Source organism: Psittacula echo (genome assembly GCF_963264785.1).
Source record: "Psittacula echo genome assembly, chromosome: 6".
In the NCBI taxonomy this organism is placed as follows: Eukaryota; Metazoa; Chordata; class Aves; order Psittaciformes; family Psittacidae; genus Psittacula; species Psittacula echo.
Genome location: NC_137743.1, coordinates 62,434,904 through 62,459,071, shown reverse-complemented (window position 1 = coordinate 62,459,071; position 24,168 = coordinate 62,434,904). Strand labels below are relative to the sequence as shown.

The following is a 24,168-nucleotide window of genomic DNA, read 5'->3' as shown; positions in this document are numbered from 1 at the left end:
AGCCGAACAGCGTCCGCGCACGGTGGGGAGGGGAGACACGACGGCGACAGACACACAGAGATGACTTTATTTTCTTTAAAGGTGACTCGCAGTTTGTTCAGTTCTTAATAACGTGAGCTCCTGAGCTCGAATTTCAGGATTGAGAGGACAAGTCTGCTTTGTGTCGGGCTGGTTGAAGATGTGCGAATCCCTATCTCTCCTCCCAATCCTGGAACTTCTGTCTCTCCCAGGAACCACCCCCAGCAGTGCTCGCCTGGGAGGTACTTCACACGCTGCACAGCGAGCCCGGGGATGAACGTATCCTCCTCTGCGCTGGATACCGCCGGGGATTAGAGCTGTTAATAGTAAAAAACTCTTTCTCCAGGTCATGAAGCAGTCATGCACTGAGCACTGCTGTTTATTACAGTACACTCTGCTGACAGCCAGCACAAACATGAGATGTTTAAAATAGAGGAAATAATTTTAGAAAAATCAATTTCTAAAAATGTGCAGGTGTTAATTCTTTCCAGGAAGTGTCACCTGCAAACAAATCTTTAAAAAGAGAAACTGTTGTGCTTCGCTGCTATGAAAATATTAATGCTAATTATCAAATATCAGGACTAAAACCTATATGCAGCTCAAATGCAAAAAGCTTCTAGTTGCTATGATTAAATGAAATTAATTAGTACCCCCCGTTTTTAATTTGATCCTAATAAACCCAGAAAATGTGCAAACTATCAGAATACAATGTTTCAATTAAACACAAATTTAAATTGCATTGAGAAGGCCACTAAGCTTATTCTAGTTAAAAATTAAGTCACTGAGATTTCAGTGATTAGGTTTTTCTTTCTAGGCTGTAACAGACTTCAGCAATCCTTCATAGCAGACCAGAAGGAAAGGTAAATAATCTTTGGTATTCTTAGTTTTAGGGAAAGTTTAATCCTTTCTCACTTTATCCCTCATAGTAATACAACTTTTTCCATGGGAGTATTTTCACAAATTATTAATGCTAGAAAGGTACACAAAATAATATATTTTTTTTATAACATGTAACAGATATCCATAAAATTGCTACTGATACATTTTGGCAAACGGGTAATTTACCTGCTGTGTTTAATGACTCTCTAGTAAACATCTGGGAGAGTCAACCATTCATTTATATTACTAATGAACAAGCCTACTCTAATTTTGACATACCTGGCATTCAGTTACTGCGATGATTTTACAAGAATCTCAATTAAGAGTTTCCCTACTGTAAGTTAAATTTGAAATTTTTGTAAGAGAAATGAAAAATGAGAGTCTACTTTTCTTCCTGTTTATTTCAAGGAGAACATAATCACATCACTGGATAGTGAGAAAAAACATCCTAGCATTACACCACTTTCCCCAGTCAGATTAAGGCATTAATTCTGCAAGTCTACACTCAAAAGGAAAAAAAAAAGAAAAAGGAAAAAGGAAGGAAAAAAGAAAATAAAAAAAGGTGTTTAACATCACTCTTGAAGGCAATATTGAAGCATAACAAGCCATAATGTGAATTACAGTATTGAAGTGACTGACAGTTTCATGTTACCTTGTCAAAGGACAATTAAAAACTTGCTTATCTGACACACCGTTTTTAGTCATGAGTTCTTGTTGCAAGAAGTCTTAATTCTTCAATTCTTAGCGTATCTATTGAATAAAAAAAAGTCAAAATGTATGCAAAACAGTGAACCATTGAATTCTCATACATTAAGACTGTACTTGAAAGTGGGAATTCAGATGCCGAAGAAAATCTTCCTTAGATGTCATAGATGGTGGGAAAACTTCTCGACAGAATTCGCATATTCCACACTGATTCAGTTCAGAGTCTGTATAAGCTTGTGCCAGCAAATCATTGTCTTCAGGCTGCCAAATGAGCTAAAAGAAACAGAAAATGATTATTGCTGTGGTTTACTATGTGGTCTACATGATGCTGTGGTTTGTATTTATATAGGTGTTCTTTACACCTCTCTGGCCAGAGACATAAACTAGAGAGTTCTCATTTAAGAAAAGCAAGGTAGGACTTAGATTTTTTTTTTTTTTAAGTTCTATAAACACACTATCCTTGCAAACAATTAAAATGCCTTGGTATATATTGTTGACAAATACTGCTATGAGCAAAAGTCTGTAGTATCAGCCTGATACATATTGAAGCTTTTAACTTTGCATTTCAGTATTTTACTGTAGACGTCACAGTGCATAACAGCCATTTAAAAGAAATGAAAACCCACATTTTTACCTTAGAAAAAAATGTTTCTTTTAAGAGTTAATATGAATCATATTTTATTTCTATTCTTACTGACACCTAATTAGTTTTCAGTTTACTTACAAAATGACTAGAGCACTGTCACACAGCCTCAGCTACCTATTTGCTCTGACTGCCTGTTAGTGTAAATATGTTACATTTGTCTAAAAATTGTCTAAAAATCTCTTTAGGAATTCCTTCTGCCATAACATCATCATACTCAGTGGGATCACCTGGGTATCTATCCATGCATTCAGGCAATTCTGTAAACTATACTAAATTTGGTCCAGCAGCTGTACTGCTCTCGGTCCTTGAGCTAGTTAAAGTCAGCAAGCAAGTCTGTTTACCTGACACTGGAGTTCAAGGAACTTCAACCTGAGGGGGGTTGGAACTAGATGATCTTAAGGTCCTTTCCAACCCTAACTATTCTATGATTCTATGATACATACTCTAAGTCACAGTGTGCACTAATTATTTAGCATCATACCAACTAGGCATCAAAAAGGCTTTTATCAGTTTTCAGAGTAAAGTTAAAAATTAAGTTTCATTAGTATTAGCAAACCAAGATAAAATTGTTATGTTATATGGCCAGGATGATTAAGTTTTGAGTAAAATGAAAACTAAATGCATACTACTGTGATGGCAAAATAGAATGGAACCAAGCTGGTTTGAGCTCTATGTGGGGATGGAACCTAGAAGAGAAGAGCACCCTACAGGTTTTTTTGGCTCAGTTTTCTTCTCTCTTGCTTCAGTCACACATGGCAAAGCAAACAAGAATACTTCAGAGAGTAGTTTCTTTAGAAGTTTTGAATTTCTTGCTATTGATACTTACCCAAGAGTTTTATTTTTTAGCTCTTATTCAAATTTCATCAAGCCAAGTAGTTAGAATCTATTGTTTATTTCTCCCATGGTAACTTACTGTACAACTAACCCGGCATCCATTATGGTTAAACCTTCTTTTTAAACCAGCTAAACTTCTTGAAGTCAATTTCCTGCCCATTCCCTATTTAAACAGTGTTTAGCTTATCAGATAGCAATAGCAGATTTACTGTCTTTCATTATGGTCAGCAATCCATATAATTAAATTGACTAATTAGTAATTAAGTGCAATCACACCACTTTTTTCAGCTCAAAGAGTCTACTTATTGTATGTTGCTGGTGTAAATTGCATACTAAATCTATCTAGACACTGACACACTTAAACATCCCTACAGAAATGTGTTTAGAATTACTTGTTTCTAATACCTTATGATGTAAAGCACAATTTGAAAGAAGACAAAATAGTATTGTAAAAACCCCACAAAGGACAAAGTTAGATTTCTAATCTTGAAAGCACACCAAGGGGAGGTACTCTTACAGCAACCCACTGAGGCAGGCACTTAACTTCTATTCCTTTCTTTGAGTGTACTTAATATGCTTTTCAGAAGAGAGATATTTTTAAGCAGATGTTCCATTTCAAAAACATTAATATTCAGATTAACATCAATAGACTATAAATCTGCTTTAAAAATCATGAACATTCTTAGAACAATTTTTGGTGGAAACAACCCCCTCAAACTGTGAATACCGATAAACATATGCATCTATATGCAAGTCTCAGTTAAATGTAGTCTGTAAAATCCTAGGTCCACTAATATCCATGTTTATTTTAATCTGCTGCTCTTTTCAGTCACGTTTTTTTTTTTTTTTTTTTTAAAGTTACATCCTAAGAAAACAGGACTGAGTTTTCACATTTAGTATCCACATAGAAGGAAAGAGCTAAATTTATTATAGCAACTGAGAGCAGTTCCAAGAACTTACTGTTGCCAAATCTATTTCATTTATGGGGTTTTCCATTTTATAAGTTAACATATGTAGTAAATACTTGAAACTTTTTTCCACAGTAGTTAAAAAAAAAAATCAGGTATGTAATTCTTCCCTATTGGAGCTTCACCAGTGGCAGGGATGAGAGAAGCAGTAAGCAGTGTAACTACCCCTCAGAAAGATGGTAAAAACACTAAGAACAAGTTTATGCATAAATTTTGTTAAGACTAATATAGTTGAAAGGGCATGTATGCAAGTAACTTTTGAAAAACATTATTATTTTGATCTCCATATATATTATCTGTGAATCAAACCTTTAGCACAATTAACAGTCAAAAACCTAAAGCTGAATCCAATTCACTCAGAAAAATACTTAAAAGCAAGCCTCTTCAGAAGGCAGCTGAATAAAGGCAAGGGATGTTTAAAAATACTGACATATGCAGACATATATTTAATGAATTCTAAAGTAGTACTGGCTCATTTCAAGCAAGCTTCTTGATAAGGTATAATATTTTAACCAATGTCCTGTATGTGCTACAGTACTATTGTAGATCTGACTTACAAATACTGAAATGGTTCACCCTTAGGTTTCTCTTCTCCAAGTGTTAGCATTAATACATTTTGCTTCAAAAAAATACATCATCAAACCCAAGGCTTATTGCTATTCGACCACAATTCTCTACTTTTTAAGCTGCATACTCCCCTCTCAATTTATAATCACATACCAGCTGTTTCACTTTCTGTAATACACAATGCAGGGTGCCATCTATTGAAAAACGAATGCACAGACTAACTAGTAAAAGAATTAGCTGGAGAGGGAATACATAAAAAGAGGATAGTAACAAGCAATGGAGTGAATGCTTCACAGCTCCACAGGAATTCTACCAGTGATAAAATAAATAGTTTGATTTGTTTAACTCAGTCACAACTTTAACTAAGGACCCAACGGAAAATAAAGCACAATAAAATCTGTGATTAATAAGTTGGCATAGAATTGAGATCTCCCATATTACAAATAAATATTTAAAGTACATTTTGAAAAATCAGGCTTATAGTTTAAAATACAATGATGAAGAATAGCAAACTTTACATGCTTTAAAGTTTTCATCCAGAACTGGTTTGCAGTAGAAATCTAAACTGCACTATGTTTTAGGAGATGAAAACATCAAAGCTATCATGTCCTACAAATAGCTTTCCAAATGCTAGTTTTGCATGTCATGCAGCGGCAAAATCAAGGGGTAAAGCACTTCTGCTGCATGTGCCTTGTCATGAGCAAAGAACACAAAACTACATTAATGTAAATAGTAAAAATCTGCCAAATCCATCCTCTCAGAATTTCTAAGTATCACTATTTGCTTATACCTGAAAACCTCTCCTCTCACAAGGTGTGAGAAAAGCCACAGAAATGTAAAAAAACCCCAGTCTACAAGGGTCCATTATTATTTTGCCAGCAATTTCATTTGAGAAAGGATTACAAAAAAGAAGCGAAGTATTCAGAGATGTGATTGTCAGAACCTGCTGAAATGCTTTTCTGTATTACAGCAACTGAGCATTGCTTTCAGAAGTTCCCATGGACTTCAAGTAGCTATAACTGAAATTCAAGCCTGAAGTACATACATAAACCTAAAATATTTTAGTGAACTTCCCTTCATTTGAAAAAATAAATAAGCTTTCCTCCTTCTAAAGTATGAAGGAAAGAGTTGAGTTTTCTTAAAGGGAGGAACAAGGTGCTGTTTATACCTCACATAGTGATAAAAAGTAGATCATTTTCCCACAATGAAGCATTTAACTATTCAGCTTTTTAGTTGTCCATTTGTCATATTCTCTGCTGTACACTAAGAACAGTTAAAACAACTACGTGCCCTATTCAACTGAGATCAAGGGTAGAAAGAAAGCAACCTAGGGGGCAATTTCCTATTAATGACAGCTTTCAAACATGTAGAAGCGATTAATATCTAAATGAACTGAAATTTGTGCCAGCATATCCAGTATCTACATCTGTTTAAATTCCTGCCCTTTCACAGGAGAAGTGCCCTTGTGCACATTCCACAGTATCAGGAAGAAAAACTGACAAGAGAGAATGTCTTAAAAAAAACCTGATGAGATACCCCACAGAATATATTAATCCTGTCTCAAAGATCTTTGCAAAGTGGTTGACCGAATCATTACAGTTTTTTGGAATGTACAGTATTTATAAGAAAGATACCTGATGAGGACCTCTGACGATTGTCCCAGCAGCTTCTGAAGATGAAAAAATTACTTCAGGTACACCCTGGTCTCTGTGCTTAGGTACAAATGTGAAACCAGTGTCTGTTGTTTTTAAACATGTTTTGTCATGGGTATTTTCTATGGACATGTTTGCATAATCTGGGCGATTTGTTTTGTCAACAGTAGTTAAACTTTGTAAAGCTGAGGTCATGAGATCAACTCCATGAGCTTCAAATGAGTTAGGTTCCAGTTTACTGAGGTTAACAGCACGGTCTCTAAGCTCCAGGTTAAAATGATGATCTTGAAGCCTGTTTTCAGCTATACCAGTACAAGGAATTGCTGTTTTTTCCTGAGTGCTCTGCAAGAAAGCAGAGTCATTGTCTGTAGGTGGAAGCTTGACATTAAATTTAGAAAGTGATTCTATAGAGGAGTTGTCCTCATCTTGGCCCACTCCTCTTGGTGTGATAGATGTGATGCATGATGCACCTCTATTTATATCCTTTATAACCCGAGGCTTAAAAAGCTCTTCTGCTTGTTCATCAGTTTTATCAGTACACTGTATTGGCATGGAAAACTGTATTTCTGCAAAGAAAGAATGAAGAAAAAATTAAATAGTCCACTGAAGTATAGTTATTAAAGGTGTGGTGTTGGGGTATTTTTCCTGAGAGGTTTTTGATAGTCCTTACTGGCTTTCTAACCTTTAGTTTTTCTCTTTGAAATCAGCCTGAGGCATAGCTCTCTTTCACAAACATTAGCTCTGACACAAAACTATCAGAACAGAAATAAAAGGAAGTAATTCTATTCTAATAATTATATTTCTGTTTGACTTATGACTGTAAACATTTTCCCCTTATTGAAAATTATGTTGTCCCATACTCTTTAACACATACTTGCATATATTTACTGAAGTGTTCTGGCAGAAATAGAAGCTGGAACCAAAACCATTTCACATGGTGCCAAGAACATGCTAAGCACCATAAGCACAATTTGAGAAGGTATTCAGGTACCAAAATCCCACTGGTTTCCAAATTTGGTAAACACTTAAAACTAAGTAACTATTCAGAACTGGGACCAAATTTTCCCTTTGTTTTGAGAACTCCATTTTGTAGTGACAGGACAAGGGGGAATGGCTTTAAACTGAAAGAACGGTAGATTTAGATTAGATATAAGGAAGAAATTCTTGACTGTGAGGGTGGTGAGGCACTGGAACATCTTGCCCAGAGAAGCTGTGGCTGCCCCATCCCTGGCAGTGTTCAAGGCCAGGTTGGATGGGGCTTTGAGCACCCTGGTCTAGTGGAGAGTGTCCCTGTCTGTGCCAGGGGTTGGAACTGGATGAGTTCCAAACCATTCTGTGATTCTATGATTTTCAGCACTTTATTAAGAAAAATGGTAATAATATACATGGTTACTCCTAATCAGGTGAGAGAATAACTTCAGTACATATTTACTGTACAGCAGCCTTCTGACATCACTCAGATATTGTGTAAAGTGGGCCACAGAACAACAGAAATCAAGCAGATTGAATCTGTATCATGTATAGCTTTTCACACTGTTAAGGCAGTTATTTAAGGAAAACAAATCCATTCTTAAATAAGTTGCCAAGCACTCACCCCCCAAAATTCCCACCCCTAAATAATAAATAAAAGTTTAGTACTGTACAATCAGAATATAACAATACAGTTCAGATACAGCAATCTGAAGCCACAAGCTCTACATAAGCACTTAATGTATCAAAACCTCAGTAATTATATAACCTAAATAAGAAGCAAGTACTGAAATCAGCATCTCTTGCTTCAAACATGGAAGTTTGGCAGGTGTTTCTTGAGATCACTTAAGCATCTGATCTTGCTAGCTAGTAAGGAATACCAATAACGGCTTACATTTAATATAATGTAAGCATTAGCAAAGCCCGACATGCAGGATCTCTTCTAGTTACAATAAAAATCAAGCCTTTCTTTTGTTTACAGGAAGTGTTGGATTAAACTCCTGTCCCATATAACAAAACAGCATTCAAAAGTCTGCACAAGGAAGTCTAGAAAATAAGTCCTCTGGCTCTCCTCAGTCCAGCAGTTTTCCTCCAACAGACATGGGGCTAGAGACATTCCTAACAGACATCTTTTGAACTGACAGCTAAATTAAAAGCAAGCAAGTGCTGTCATTCACACAGTATGATGGAATATCACATGTAGTAAGTGCTTGCCTCTCACTCCAAGGGACAAAACAATTACAAGAGCCATTGATGTGATGACTGTCTTTTATAGCATGTGATTTGGAGCATTCGTCATAGAATGCCAAAACTGGCGGTGCGTTTTCTTGGTGAAATACTGAGCACCATGTGAACAGACTTGAAAAAGGCAGATGGTAAACAGTGGAAGTACTTCTATGTATGTGTAATTTACAGTATTTTCAAATATAAAGCAAAGCTTTCAAACAGTTGAATCACAATAAGAGCTTAAGTATGATATTACCAGTTTCAGGTTCTGGCTTTATCTTAAATTTACTCAGTTGGTCTGTTTGTTCTCTTGCTAGCATACATATTCGATGCCACTCTTCTTTCATGTCCTGAAAAATAGTCTCCAGATTCTCCCTGGAAGATCAAAATTGTAAATCAGTCAACCAGTCCAGCTTGTTGTGACCTTTACTCTAGTCACACCCACAAACCAGAGAAAAACAATAGTGTAAGCTACTTTTCTTGGATACCTTGTTCCTCGACATGTGTATACGTATTTTTGTTCTCCTCAGTAAAAGCAAGCAGAAAAGGGAAAAGAAAGTCTTGTCAAAGACCTGTTTAGTCATATCACACACACACACATTTGAACTTAGGGCCTGACCCTGCAAGGACCACCCCTCCCAGAAAATCCAGCCTTTACATTTCCTTCAGTTCTCTCAGGTATTTTGTGGAACAGCTTATCTTTCACAAGGATACTGTTCCCATCTCATTATAGGGAAAATAAGCCGCTTATACTTCTGCAAACATTAATTGTTTTCTGCTCTTTTCTGTGCATTTCAGACTTTGCAGGAGAAGGAATACACAAGCATTTATTACTGCTTCTTCCTTCTCTGTCTACCTGACATTTTGAAGAGGGACTTGTGAACTCATTACTTCTCTATTATGCAATATCACATAACTTTCCCTTTTATTTTGAGGGATTTTTTTTATCTTTTCCAGAGTATCATATGGACATCCCATATTTAGTTATCTGCACTGAGAATAGAAAAATAGTTCTTCATGCTAGTGTGAGTTTTATTTGCCTAAAGGCACTAGGTTATTCAGTTATTGATGCATCCATAAAATTCCATTGCAAAATTCTGATAAACTTGTTGAGTGATTTATATTTCTAAGCACAACATAATGGATGATATAAAAGGGAACTTCAAGGATGAAAAAGTGAAGTTGGATTTGAGTTCTCTTTTGCATCTTTGTATCAGAAGAGCTCAAAAGGGATTTTTCTTTGATCCAGTGAATTGTTCTCCTCTTTATTGCTTATCATATAGCAATCAGGAGTGTCATGGCTGTGTTCCTACTTCTGTTGTGTTTCTCTTTCTGAAGACACAAATGTCTATTTGTAATTCATTTGAAAAAACCCCCAAATCTACAGAAGGAGTTAAAGTTGCTACTGTTACCACTTACATTCTGACCCTTTTTCAGGTGTTTGATAAATAAAGAATTAAAAAAGATTCTTGTCACAAGTTCCTAATCAGAGCTTTAAAATATACATATGATTAGATGAATCAATCTTAATTTGCTAGACTTTTGTGATACAATAATCTTACTAGTGTAAGATTACCAGTAATCTTACCAGTCACATACCTCTTTCCAAGCAAACAGTAAAGTAAGGGAGTTACTGGAGAGCAGGGAGACAGAAGACAAGTAAAGGTTTTTTACTTTTTAGATATAAATCAGTATGAAGACAAAAAGTCTTTAAGGACAAAAAAGTCTTTATCACATGACAATCTTATTCCTCTCTTATCATAAGGATTAGTGACTCAGACTAAAGATCCATGTAGTTCATCTGCCAAAAGCAGATGTCTAGGCAAGAGTATAAGAAGACAGCAAGAATTGGTGATACTTTTCCTTAATACTCTCCTAGCTGCACCTTAAAGAATCTTCTACTTGACCTCAGCAAAATTGTGAAAAGTGGTATTAATGCCTATCCTGTGAAAAATGAAAACTTTAGACTTTGGTCAATACTTTTCCCAAAACAGAGGCAGAAGAGGGAATACTGGCTTAGGAAATACACTGCTTTTGGTCCCTTGGTCATAGCAAGGGCTGGCTGGCTTCAGCTTACAGATAAACCTGATTTCAAACTCTCTCACTTAGGATGGCTCATGCTGACTATCAGATCTCCTCCTGGCGGCGCAGCAGGCTCCTCTGCTGTGCTGCCATCAGTTAATCCATTACAGTTGTACATTCCTGTTCTGAATAGAGTTAATGCTTACCCAAAACCCAGCATTAACATCCACTGCTGTTTTCCAGAGTTTAACCTCCTGCTGAACCAAGTGGCTATTTTTCTTCCTCTCAACTTATCCCTATATACTTGCAAAGCCTCAGCTATGATTCCATATAGTTGCTGGCTTTAACACCTTCCCACACTGGCTCTTTGACCTCTACTCCTCTCCCGCCCCACCTCCCCATTCATTTTTTAAGGTACTGTGTAGAAAACAGGGAAATAGCTGGTGTTATTTAATAGCAGAAAAGACAAATAAAAGCAAATTTCAAAAACAGTGCTACAAAAGCATTTACCTTTCAGACACAGGTGAAACACCAGAGATCCCTAGAGATAATTCAGGCTGATCTGGAACAACTTTCTTACTTTTCGCCTTGAAGTAAAATATGAAAATATTGATCAGAGGTAAGCATATTAATTTTGCTCTTCACCCTGATCTGAATAAAAATATCATGGGATCACTCACCTGGTCCTGAAAGCTCTCAAAACTTTCACAGAATTACAAAAGCAGTTTTTCACTGTTTCTGTGAAATTCCTATTTTTAGTTTAACTCAGCAACTCAGTGTGGCATTCCTCTGCTCATATTCCCCTGAAAGGAAACTGATTCTACGAATATTGCTTGACTGTAATTCCATTTCAGTCACATATAAGTTAAGATTATGTATTGTGTATAAGCTTGTTAGTGAGGTATCCAGCTATTTTAGCTCTGAAAAATCAATATATTCACTGAAATCTTCAATGAACACATCACAAGCCAGTATGACAAGAGTGCTAGCTGTTTTTTAAATAAGTTATTAACTTTGACTACCACCTTGTGGTTCATTCTAGTATTACACAGTTTTACATCTAGTTATCCCACAAGGACAGAATAGCACTCTGGAAGATATTCTGTAACCAAAAATAGAGTGGCATAAAAATGAAAAAAACAACTCAATCTGGGTGAAAACTTCCAATGGAAAATTATAAAACAGAAATGCTAATCTGGAGTTTTCACAAATACTAAATTTTGATGACATAACATGAAACAATTAACACACAAAGCAGCCAATATGTATTTAATGGTTTGGTGTTCCCTATATGCTTTATATACTTTAATGATTTCCAAGTAATTATATGATGCTTAAATTTAAAATGATTTCTTATCATAATTAGTATAAACATGTTTGAAAGAAGGAATAATTTAAAAATGGTTGGGTTTTTTTTTTTCATTTTATCTCTACATGGTTTTGCATCTTACCTCCCTTTTATCTGCTGGCATCCGTATATCCTTTTGTGCTTCAATTAATTCTTTCAATTTGCTTTTCAGACTTCTTATTGTATCTTCTTGGCTGGAAATAATAGATATCAGCTTCCTTTCCTTTTGATTATTTTTGTCTTCAAGTTGCTTCAATTTCATGCTCTCAATTTCTAACTGTTCCTAAAAAAACAATTTTAGAAACACCAGTACAATTAATAGAACTGAGTCTTGTGGAATATCACTATGCAGCAGCCTGGAATAAGCTAAATTAAGCTTTTGCAACATAAGTGTCAGTCTTACTTATGACATTAATAATTTTAAACTGATAGTAAAGACCTTCTACCACTACACATAGTGGAAACTCATCATAGATAATTACTCAAAAGAATTGTATGTTCTGAATTTCTGAAAGTCATATTAGTGTTCATAAGAAATAAAGACACTCTCTTGGTCTACTTACCGTACCATTTATATTAACATTTTATGTACAATATATTGTGTGTACAATATATAAAATAGCATCTAATTAATTTCAATCTTAAACAATTTTGAGGAAGGTTATATTCTGCTTACTTTTGAGCAGACCCAATAATAGAATCATAGAACCACAGAATATCTCAAGTTTGAAGTGACCCAGAAGGGTCACTGAGTTAAAGTCTCTGCTCCTTGCAGGACCACCTAACACTAAACCATGTAAACAAGAGCATCATCCAGATGCTCCCTCAACTCTGACAGGCTTGGTGCCATGACCACTTCCCTGGGAAGCCTGTTCCAGTGACAGACCACCCTCTGGTGAAGAATCTTTTCCTAATGTCCAGCCTGAACTGAACTTCCCCTGAGGCAGCTTCATTCCACTTCCTGTGTTCAATTGCTGGTCAGAGAGAGGAGATGAGCACTTCCCCTTCTCCAAACTGAACAAACCAAGTGACCTCAGCTGCTCTCCATTAACTGTTGCCCTTGAGCCCTTTCTGCATCTTGGTCACCCTCCTCTGGACATGCTCTAATAGTCTGATGTCTTTATCTTACACTGAGGTGCCCAAAACAGCACACAGTACTCAAAGTAGGGCTGCAGTGTAAAGTGAAATAAAAAGCAATGGCTGGCCCCACTTTAACTATCCATATAATTAATGGAACTTTTACGTATGTGGGCTTTTTGGTGGAATGAAGAATATTTTTTTTTTTAATATGAACAAAGATAGTCCTTGGATAATTTTCAAGAAACAACTTATGATAAAAAACTGTAGCTATGAAAACCTTATAGTTGTCAGTTTATGAAATCTATAGAAGTACACATCTTGAATTGTATCAAATGTTATAAAATGTGGCCTGAAGCCCAATGTCTGTCTCTGAAAGAGAAGTAAGCCCAGGGGTTAACTCTGCAAGAACTAATATAAATAAAAAGCAGTGATAAACTCTCTAGGCCAGTAGGGCAAGGTAAAAAGGAAAGCAAATTAAGTGCTTTTTCAGGAGGACTTGCTTTATTTACAAATGGGATCCAAACTGGGTGAGGTTGTGCATTTGGCAATTAGATAGGTAAGGGCTACTCTTCTAGACAATGACAGCCATGTAGGGATGTGTCCAGAGCTGCTCTACAGAGACACTGGGTGGTTAAGCATGAATGTGTGTATATGCAGCTGACACAACAGTTTAGCCTCAAAAAGTTATACTAGCTGGATGGAAAAAAAAACCCAACCCTACAGAAAACGAGCTTTGAAGGCATTGGTTTTTTTCTTCAGTCTCAATTGTGACTTTGAATAGTAAACCTATAGTAAGAGCTTCAAAGCAGCTCCGGACTTGGATGGTATCTCAAGGGTCTATATTAAATCTCGTCTGCTCAGTAGGTTCAAAAGTGTCTAAAAATGGGACGTTTGTATCCCAGCAACTCCTTAATCCTAACCCTTTTTCCATGGTTTGCACTTTTAGCAGGTGGTGTATGGAATATACATATAGATCATGAAACGCTTTCTACGTTCTTGTAGTGTAGAATCTGTACACATCATAGTAGGTAAGAATCCAAGAAAGCTCTTAAAAAAGAAAAATCAAATAGCAAAGGAGAAAAAAAGGAGAAAGTTTTGGTTTTTTTTTTTCTTTACATGTAGTTCTGGATAAAAACAAGCATAGACGACTAAAGATTCTAGGCTAAACAATCCTAGAATCATAGAATGGTTTAGGTTGAAAAGAACCTTAAGATCATCTAGTTCTAACCCTCCTGCCATGGGCAGGAATGCCTCACCCTAGACCACGTCGCCCAAGGCTCTGTCCAACCTGGCCTTGAACACTGCCAGAGGTGGAGCATTTACTACTTCTCTGGGCAACCTGTTCCAGTGCCTCACCATCCTCACAGTAAAGAACTTCTTCCTTATATCTAACCTGAACTTCCCCTGTTTAAGTTTGAACCCATTATGCCTTGTCCTATCACTACAGTCCCTAATGAAGAGTCCTTCTCCACCATCGTTATAGTCCCCCTTCAGATACTGGAAGGCTGCTATGAAGTCTTCATGGAGCCTTCTCTTCTCCAGGCTGAACAGCCCCAGCTTTCTCGGCCTGTCTTGGTATGGGACGTGTTCCAGCCCTCTGATCATCCTTCGTGGACCTCTTCTGGACTTGCTCCAATAGCTCCATGTCCTTCTTTTGTTGAGGACACCAGAACTGCACACAGTTGTCATATGTCATCATCTGTAACTGATGCTAAAGCAGCTAGATTTCTGAAATGGCACAACAAGAACACTATGAAGAATCACAGTACTATGAGGCACAGAAAGTTGAAAGCAAGTTAAGAAGTATCTGATCCATGAGAACAGACAATCATATCTAGTGCTGTGGGAAAAAAATACAATTTGTGTTAAGAGAAGATGGAGACATGCACAAAAGATCTGAAGAAAATTATAGCAAGGCTGAACATAGTTTTATAAGTATACCTTTTCCATGTTCTTTAAAGACTACATTACAGTATGGGGAACTGCTTTTTGCCACTCCAGGAATGGGCAGTGATACAGTGTGAGTTCACAGACCCCAAGGTGTTATTAGGTCACAGGGTTCCCAAACATTAGAATCAAAGAACAATTTATGTTGGAAGGGACTTTCAAGTCATCTAGTCCAACCTCTCCCTGCAATGAGCAGGGACATCTTCAACTAGATCAGGTTGCTCGAGAGCCCCATCCAACCTGATCTCGAATGCTTCAGGGGAAGGAGCATCTACTACCCCTCTGGGAAACTTGTGCCAGTGTTTCACCACTTAATTGTAAAGAATTTCTTCCTTATATCTATGTCTGGCCATTCGATGGTCAAATTCAATTTCCCATTTAAAAAGCCAATGGAAGGCAGTTTCTCCTTTGAAAATGATTTGCTGGAAATCCAAACACCTAAGAAAAAGCTTCTGTCAAAGATGACACTTGCCCTTGAAGAACAACTCTGCCTTAAAGACAATAAAATAACTCACCGAGCCTGCACTGGTCTGTACACACATAATTTATCTATTTGTGACTATTACAGCTCCAAGTAACATGTGAGCTTCTAAAAGCTGTCAGATAACTGGACAGACTGCAGTAATGGACAGTAGTTCTCTTTCCTTTCTCCTACATTATCTTGCAGGAAGTGGGGACAAGAATCAATTTGAGAAGAGCCATGCAACATGTTGTAATGAAGATGTATCAGTACCTAACTGACGTAAATCATCATTCTCATGCACTGTCAGGATACATCACCAGGAGAAACAGTGGAGAAGTGACTGCACTTTTTAGGATCTTTCAGTAATACAGCCCTTTGTAGCTTGATGATCTTAACAGTTTCTAGTACTGACTGAGTTTGGATATTTGCAACAATGTGGTAAGACTTATGAACTGGCTGAAGTTTATAAAGCTAATGCCATACCAATTAAGTATATCACACACACTATACCTGCTCAGTTAAGTACTTGATCATACAATGGATTTTTTAAACATGCTGGTATTAGCAGCCAGCTAAGAGGTTAAATCTATATTATGGATAGAACTATATTTTTTCTTTGGGAAAGGCTTTATAGCATCAGAGGAGAATTCAAGCTGTAAAGGACTTCAAGGGTTCTCTAGCTCCTAATCAAAGCAGGGGCAGTTACAATGATCAGGTTACTCAGTTTGGCCTTGAATTCTCTAAGGATAGAAACTACACAACCTCTACGGTCAACTCTTTCCAATGCCTGGCTGTCCTCATGGTGAAAAGTTTTCACATAGGTCAAGTCTGAACCCTTCATGTTTCAACTGCCCATTGTCTCTCATCCTTTTGCCATGCACCATAGTTAAGACCCTGGCTCCATCTGCCTGTTAACCTCAGCACAGTTATTAGAACACTATTAGCTTCCCTTGAAGCCTTATCTGCTCCAGGTTGGACAAGTCCAGTTTCTGCATCTTCTTCTCATGGGGTATGTACTCAAGCTCCCAACTATCTCAGTAGCGCTTCTGCTGAATTCACTCTAGTTTATCAATGTCTTCCCTGTACATGGAGGTCCCATAGATGTAACATTCTAGATGCAGCCCAATGAATGCTGAATAGAGGGAGATATTCACTTCCCTGGGTGTGCTACCTGTGCTTCCATTAACACAGTCCAGGAAGCTGTTGCTCTTCTTTTCTGCCAGGACACACTGCTGGCTCTTGTTCAGCTTGGTGTCTAACAAGACCCCAGCTCCTTTCCAACAGAGCTTCTCCACAGCCAGTCAGTCCCCAGAGTGTACGGCTGCAAAGGCAGGTCCTTTTATTTTTAGTGTTTCAACGGCTTCCCACAATAAACAAATTGTCAGATAGCTTCAAGGAAGAATATTATTCAACTGATGTACTGCAAGTAGTCTCAAGGAATATTAACTGTAGCTTTTAACAGTTCAACCACAAACTCTTATATTGGTATTAAACAGATGAAGCAGTAAAGAAAAAAGATATCAATACCAGAATTTCTTATACTGGGTAGCGGGGTCTAATTAGTTCTACATGAACACGTTTTCTTGTTATAAGTACTGACTTTAGTTTCATGTTTTATGGAGTTTACAAGGATTCTGATGTCTGATTTTGTACTAAAAATAGCATGCAGAAGAAGTTTTACTTTACATTGTCTAATCTTGCTAAGGTTTTCTGTTTGCTGTGTAGCTTCGGGTCCGAAACAGTAACCGGATCTATATTCTACTTACTTAGTAAAGTTTGGCCAGGCTGTACTCAAAACCAGACAGCAGTTTAGGTCTCTCTGGTCTCCTCAAGCAGGTGACTGAAAAAAATCTGATAATCTTGTCTATAGTTTGGTACTGACCACCAAGCCAATCTGGTTCACTCACCTATTTCAGTGAACATGAATGTTTAAAAAAACCCCAAACTTCAACCCCTCCCCCCCCTCAAACATTTTATAACACACTGGCAACAGAGTTTGACAACAGCAGGTAAAATACACAACTACAGCCGCCTACTAGAGAACAGAAAAGCTGACCCTTCCCTCATTTTACACTTCTAAAATCTAAGCTGTAACCATGCCCCTATTACATTAAATCCAGAATTTCTGTTAACTTCACTGGAGGACAGTCCACTGAGAAATCCCATTAAACTCAGCAAAAGACAGTTTTGAAAGGTACTGATAAACCCAGGCACCTCCAGCCATGGGAGAGACTCTGAGTTTCAAGGAAGAACATGAAGAAACAGCAACATTTTAACTTAAAGACTGTAATCATAATTTATTATCTGGAACTATAATTTTTTTAAGTCTGAAATTTTTGGTGGAGAAGCAGAATAAAGCAGTTAATGCAGTAGAGGACAAGCTATAGACATAATTTATTTTAGGACAGAATGTGGATAGAATGTTATTAGAAGAATACAGGCTTTCAAAAGAGCTTCCAAATTTCAATAGCTGAAAATGGCCAATACTTTATTGAATTAGATACAAGACAACTATACTGTGTCAGTTGAATTAGATACAAGACAACTATACTGTGTCAGTGAGAGGATGATGGATTTCTGGACTAACAGGTATCAAAGTATGTCTGGGGAAAGAGTATGAGGAAACAGGAAGTATTGATGGCACAGCCTTTAACAAATTCCAGACCTTCTTAGGAATAGTTTCTATGTATTTATTAACTCAACAGATTTCTCTTCCATGAAGTTGCCCAATTTTCCCTTGAAGCAGCAAGTTCCACTTGTTGACTAACTAGCCTGTGAAGAAGCTGTTTTTTTTTTTTTTGTAATTTTACTTTTACTTCATTTATTCAGAGAGACAGAGAAATGGGAACTCTCAGGTTATCTTGACGTGGTCCTGGTGATTTGCTACTTGTTCATTTTCCCCAGGTTGTTCCATACATTTATTCCATGCAGTTTACCTTTTTATCCATCGTATGTCAAAAATTGTACATTTAAAAAGCGCAAAAAGTTGGCAGCTACCATAAATGCATATAAAGCATTTATAACAATGCAATTATTTTTCCACCATCTTCAACATGGGTTATATGGTTCTCCTCCCCTGACTTTATTCAGTAACACAAGGACTTGGGTTGTGTATCTCCACAGCCAGCTCACGAATGGCATGGCCAAGACACAGCCAGAGCTAACAGTGTGTGTACCTCTGCTGTGCTGTCTGGACATCTTGGTATCGCTCTTACCAGGTTAGCAGAAGCTTACTAGGCACAACACCAAGCTTTAGGATCCTCCTTATATCAGAAGGATGTTGCAAAGATATCCACATGCCTCTGCAAGAAGCCAGCCTTGGTCCAGTCAAACGTATTTTCCCTTCAAGCTCCATGCTCTCAACACTTACAAGTAAGAGAGCTACTACATTCTGAGTAACAAGAACATAGAGTAGGCTAGGCCAACCTGACTTTGCATGGGTTTAGATCTCTACTGATCCCCTCTGAAAAGACCTTATTTTTATAGCACTATGTTATAAACTGTGGGTTTAAATGCAGACAGACTGTATAGTTGATTCTGCATCAGAAATATTTCTGTTCATGGTACAGATGAAGCAAAATCCAGACGAACTACCTGTTGCTAAGAGGTAACTGCAGTAACTGACTACACAAAGAAATGCAGATAAAAACAAATAACCTACATTCCATTATGAAAAAGCCCTTGAAATAATGATTCCAGATTCTCATGCATTGCTTTAATCTTGTGTATAGATCATATAATTTCTGAGTGTTTTCCCACAAGAAGAGCAGATAATACAGCTTCTTTTCTCCTATTCATTATATAACTAAGTTACTTAAAACTATTGTTCTTGGGCAAGCATTCAGAAACAAGAGTATGAAATACCAGACTTAGTCAGGTCTGCATGCGCAATTTTAAGACATAATTTTTACCCAACTAAAGACACAGAAATACGAAACTATGCAAAGGTGATTCATCAAAGAATTAACCCTTCAGCTGTGTTGTATTCCAAATAAATGCAGAGACTAGGAAATAAATTATATCTTGTGATTACAGATTCTAGTGTAGAAAAATGATATAAAAACTAATTTAATTTTTTTATAAAAAGGAGTGCATATAAATCTTTGGTAACATTATGTTTAACATGTTTGCAGAGTCTTAGTCTCAAATGAGATTCCTTCAAGACAACTAAGCAAGCATCAGCAATCCAATGAAATTACTTTTAAATTAATATTTCTGATAAAAAAAAATCATTTCTATGAATTTGGCACAATTAGTTTGTTTATAGCTTGGGTTTAGGAAACAAATCCTGAAATGAATTATTTTTAAATCCAATGCCTTATTTCCTATAAGGGTCTATTTATGACTCTTACAGGGTCTCTATTATGCAGATTCATATTAAAACATCAGAGCATTTGTGTTACAAGACAGTTCTTAACACAGTAGGATGACCTAGGATAAGAACAATGCAACTTAGTGCATCTCTGTCCCTGTCTTTTTTCAATATGCAAAATCCATTCAAGGCATTTCCCATCTATTCTGCCCTACTGCTTTACTCTCATGCCTGTTACTTTCAACAGGCTGTAGTGACAATCTTAGTTCAGTGAAGAGGAGCAGAAGAGAAATTGTACTAAAACTGGCTATTTAAAAAAACCCCACACAAATCATTAGCATCTCCAGAGCAATGGCTACTTCGTTTTTCACTCCACCACTTTTTGAGTGCAGATTCTCCATTCCTTGCAAAAACACACAGACTGGTTGCAATATGAAGAGCTCTTGTGAGAGAAAGAGAAGGCCCGGCCTTGACCATTGGTTTTGGCAGGTTAAGAAATAAACGAGCAAGTAAGTCCCTACTTTATGATCAAAACTATTCTAGGGAGCTTGATGGCCAAGCAGTGATTGCACTGGGAAAGATCAAACATAGATGCTTAGTTCACCTAAGGAGACCGAAGTGGCACAACACTCATGCACTTCAGGTGAGGATCTTGTACTAGAAAAAGTGCAGTTCAAAGTAAAAATCTCACTTCTCTCCTTAGGTTCTCATAGTATAATCACAGCACAAATGTGATCTTATGTTAAACATACTCCAGGCAACCATACCTTCAAGAGTTTTTCTCTTTGCTTTGCTGCGTTCAGCTTTTCAGAGAGCTGGCTTAAAGGCAAGTTGAAGGCTTCAACGTCTTCATGCATTGGAATGTAGGGGTTTACATCACCTTAAAAAAAGAAAAAAAAGCAGCTGATTGAGCTGATTGACACTTCATTTTTCCGAAGCCAGCTTCTAACTAAGCAAAATTAGAGGAGGCTAGGCTTATATCGTTCTCCGTTTTCTTTGAGCAAGCTTTCATATCAAACAAGCAAGAGAAATCCAATTCTGTGCTCATAGACAATGCAAGATTAAACCAGCAATAAAGAATGTATATATGTGTTTGAAAATAAAAGCCAACCACTTTGCTAGTATTTATGAAAACCATGAGTGTTAGGCTAGTGTGAATAAATATTTAATGAGCATGGCAGATTAACACATGGTTACTTTGACTCTTTTCTCTTATTTGTGTAATACAGTCAAATAGTGGAAAATTATCCATCAATGACTATTTGATTTGAAAGAGAATTACCTGCTTGTAAAGCTTGGCTATCCAATAAGATTAGCATCACAAGACTTATCAAACAGAAAAAACATATAACCACAGCACTCACATCTAGAATAACCTGAGCTAAACTTAGTAACAGATAATTGTAGAATAAGTAACAAATTTGGTTCTAATTCTAGTGAACAATTTGAACCCATATTTTCTTAACTTTTATTGTCTTCAGTGTAAGCAGGTTCTACCTCTAAAGAAAATCTCACAATTCCTTGAAGAGGATAAAGAGAGACCTCAGAAGTGTTGCATTTTATAAATAGATTTTGAAACTGCACATTTGTGTTAACTCTCATGTTCACAGAAAAGTACGATACTTCTTTGAGAGATGTATATCATAAAAACTGAAGCAACAAAGTCAGAACTACTCATCAATGCAACACAGCATAAAAAGAAATAATGTGCAAACTGGAGTACATACCTCTATTAGCATTCAGAGCAGCTAACTGTGATTTCAGTTTTGCAATAACGTTGTTTTGAAGCTCTATCTTTTCCTGCTGTTCACGTATTTGCTGCATGTAGTTTTCTGTCTGCAAATATAATTTAATTAGCATTAATCTTATTCTGTTTTGACTAGGGGTCTCCTATTTGGCATATAAAAAGCAGCTATGATTTTTGAAGATAATTGTAATTGTGTGAAAGCGCAACTACAGTCACCTTTGATGAGTCCATATTTTTCAGACTACACTTATTAGAAAAGTTATTATAGGAAATAAATCCTGATTTCAGTAACTGCTTCAACTGTGGCAGTTGTAAAGGATAGGGTAACTTTTATGTCAGGATTCTTCACATAGCTACAGAATACATCAGGTTTAAAATTAGAATTTTAATATTCTTCAGAATGCTGGTCAGTTAATCTACAGAAATATGTGATTTTCTTCCCCCATATCTTCTAACAAATAAATTATATAAAAGTAGGCTTTCAAAAAGATAATTTTAAATAGAAAACAGTCTTGCTTATTCCATGCAACAAATATTTTGTAAATAACTGTAACTGCCTAGGAACAGAGTTTTGCCTGTTCCTTTGAATGTAGTAACTTGTTTGTCTAACCCAGAAAATGGGGGGGTGGGGGGGGAAGCAAGCAAGCAGCCCATTCTTCATCTAGCTATACTGCATCTCATGCTATAAACAGGCCACACAGAGCCCAGTAAGACTGCTCACATTCCACTGAAGTGTATAAATACTGTTAGACAGCCAGTTAATTGAACAAATAGTCAGGTGGCAGGAAGATACTAGTATTCAAAACCTATTATTTCATTAGCACATGGCTAATGTTGCAGTTATAGTACTGCTAAAAACAAGCAAGAAAACTTGTGAAGTCCCAGGAAGAAAACTTACAGGAATTCACTGAATTTTCCTGAAATTAAGAATATGTCTATTACTGAACAGGTCATGACCTGGGACAAGACTTGGCATTATTTTCATGTCTATTCATAGTTTATCCATACTACTGTCTAATTCTCAAATCTCAGTCACATTTAAATTCCACAGCCCCTTACTGCCCAATGTGTTTGTCTGTAAAGCAGGAAGGAAAAAAAAAAATAATCTACAAGCAAACTGTATTTTAGAAGGCCAGGTAGGAGCTGTGCTGTGAGATTTTATTAAAAAAAAAAAGAGAAAAAAAAGTGATCAAAGAGCAGTACACTCCAGCAGCTATAAGAGACCTCATGAAGCAGAAAAATCACTGAGAAGCAAATTGAAAATGTACAACAGCAATGTCTTGTCAACACTTCTGTACAGAGCACAGACATGACAGCTAAAACAGATAGAAGAGAAGATGCTTTTGACAGCCAGTGTGCACAAATTATTCCTTGAGTCAGATGGCAGCAACAAGTTACCAACTAGAAGATCTGCATGACAACCAACCATCCATCTGTATCAAACACCATCTGGCCGAAATGACTCTGGCTTCTGTGTGCTTGACATGGCTCCCAGCTCTAGAGACTGGCAAAACAAGTGGCCTATTGGTAACTTAAGTAGTAAACTGTTAACAACAGAATTGCGGACAATCCAACAGTGTGTGAAGGCCACACAATGAACAGAGGAAGTTACTAGAGTAAAGCACTGTACAAAGGTCATTCAAAAACCAGGGCTTTGGATAAAAAACCTGAAAAGCAACACAAAAAAAAAAAAAGCCCAACTAATCATAGAATCAATGCTTGAAAAAATATTTTGTTCTCTTTTGAAGTTATGAAATCCAGCTACTGAAAGTTTGATTAGGACAAAGATTTGAACTTGTAGTAATACTTTATGAAAGGCTTTAGTTCTTGATTTCTGAACCAGAGAAAATGCAGAGAAAGAAAGATCGTGCAAGCATTTCACTTAACACTGTTTATCTCACATACATCTCCAGTTTTTTTCTGTAGACCTTAGAATGGCTTTCTGACATTGTACTTCTTGTGCAGAAGTTTCTTTCATGTACTGTTAGATGATCCAGGTGTATTAATTTGGCTGGCTTTCCTTTAAATAATAATTCATCATAACAGACAGAGTTTAAAAGATTCCCAAACATTCTAAAATATGTTGCCTTTGATTAAGTTAGTTGCAATTTCAGCACAAAACATATTGGCATGCTACTTGCACTTGTTAAGTACAGAAAATGCTACAGATTTGCACCAGCATTGCTCCAAGAGACTACGAACAGAGATAGACTGCACACTGGCTGACTGCACACAGGACTGATTTTATAATTGTTCTGCAGTGCCTTGGCTAGTTTATTTTGCCATGCAAGGGGATAGCAAGATTGTGCCCAAATATCAGAATATTCTCTAGTAGACATTTTCCTGCTCCCAGTTTTACTACTGCTTCCATAACTTGACACTCAGTATGGCTCATCTGCCCCTGAACAAAAGCCCAACCTACCAGTTCTATGGAAGTATCAGAAAGTCCTGCAGCATTAAAAACGTTCGAGCCTTCCTGCAGCAGAGGTTCCATTGCTGAGCAGAATACACATGATCAAATGAGTATGACAAAGCCCAAAAATGACAGCTCTGCATTATGCTGGCATACATGATGAGAAGTTCTAGAAGATTTCTGCCTGAAGTAATGTATTCCACAACAGACTAAGTAAAAATTCAAAAGTGCTCCTTAGTGGTCAGAATGCCTCTAGAATCTTTCTGTTACTTCATAGTTAAGAATAACTGTACAGATTATTATTTTTAAAAATCGATACTTATTATAATAATTTTAAGGTGAGTTTGCTGTGAATGTTTCAACACACAAAC

At 36.8% G+C, this 24,168-nt stretch overlaps 1 protein-coding gene across 1 annotated transcript; it reads right to left on the bottom strand.

Moving 5' to 3' along the window:
- Window positions 1-1,028: 1,028 nt before the first annotated feature.
- TANK (TRAF family member associated NFKB activator) lies at window positions 1,029-23,878 on the bottom strand (the record flags this gene model as incomplete). The annotated part of the gene is made up of 8 exons (XM_080622025.1): window positions 1,029-1,875; window positions 6,252-6,835; window positions 8,722-8,840; window positions 10,998-11,074; window positions 11,939-12,118; window positions 20,405-20,517; window positions 21,365-21,473; window positions 23,807-23,878. 8 exons carry the CDS (start codon window positions 23,876-23,878, stop codon window positions 1,708-1,710), a joined length of 1,422 nt encoding a protein of 473 aa, XP_080478151.1. The 3' UTR covers window positions 1,029-1,707.
- Window positions 23,879-24,168: the final 290 nt, after the last annotated feature.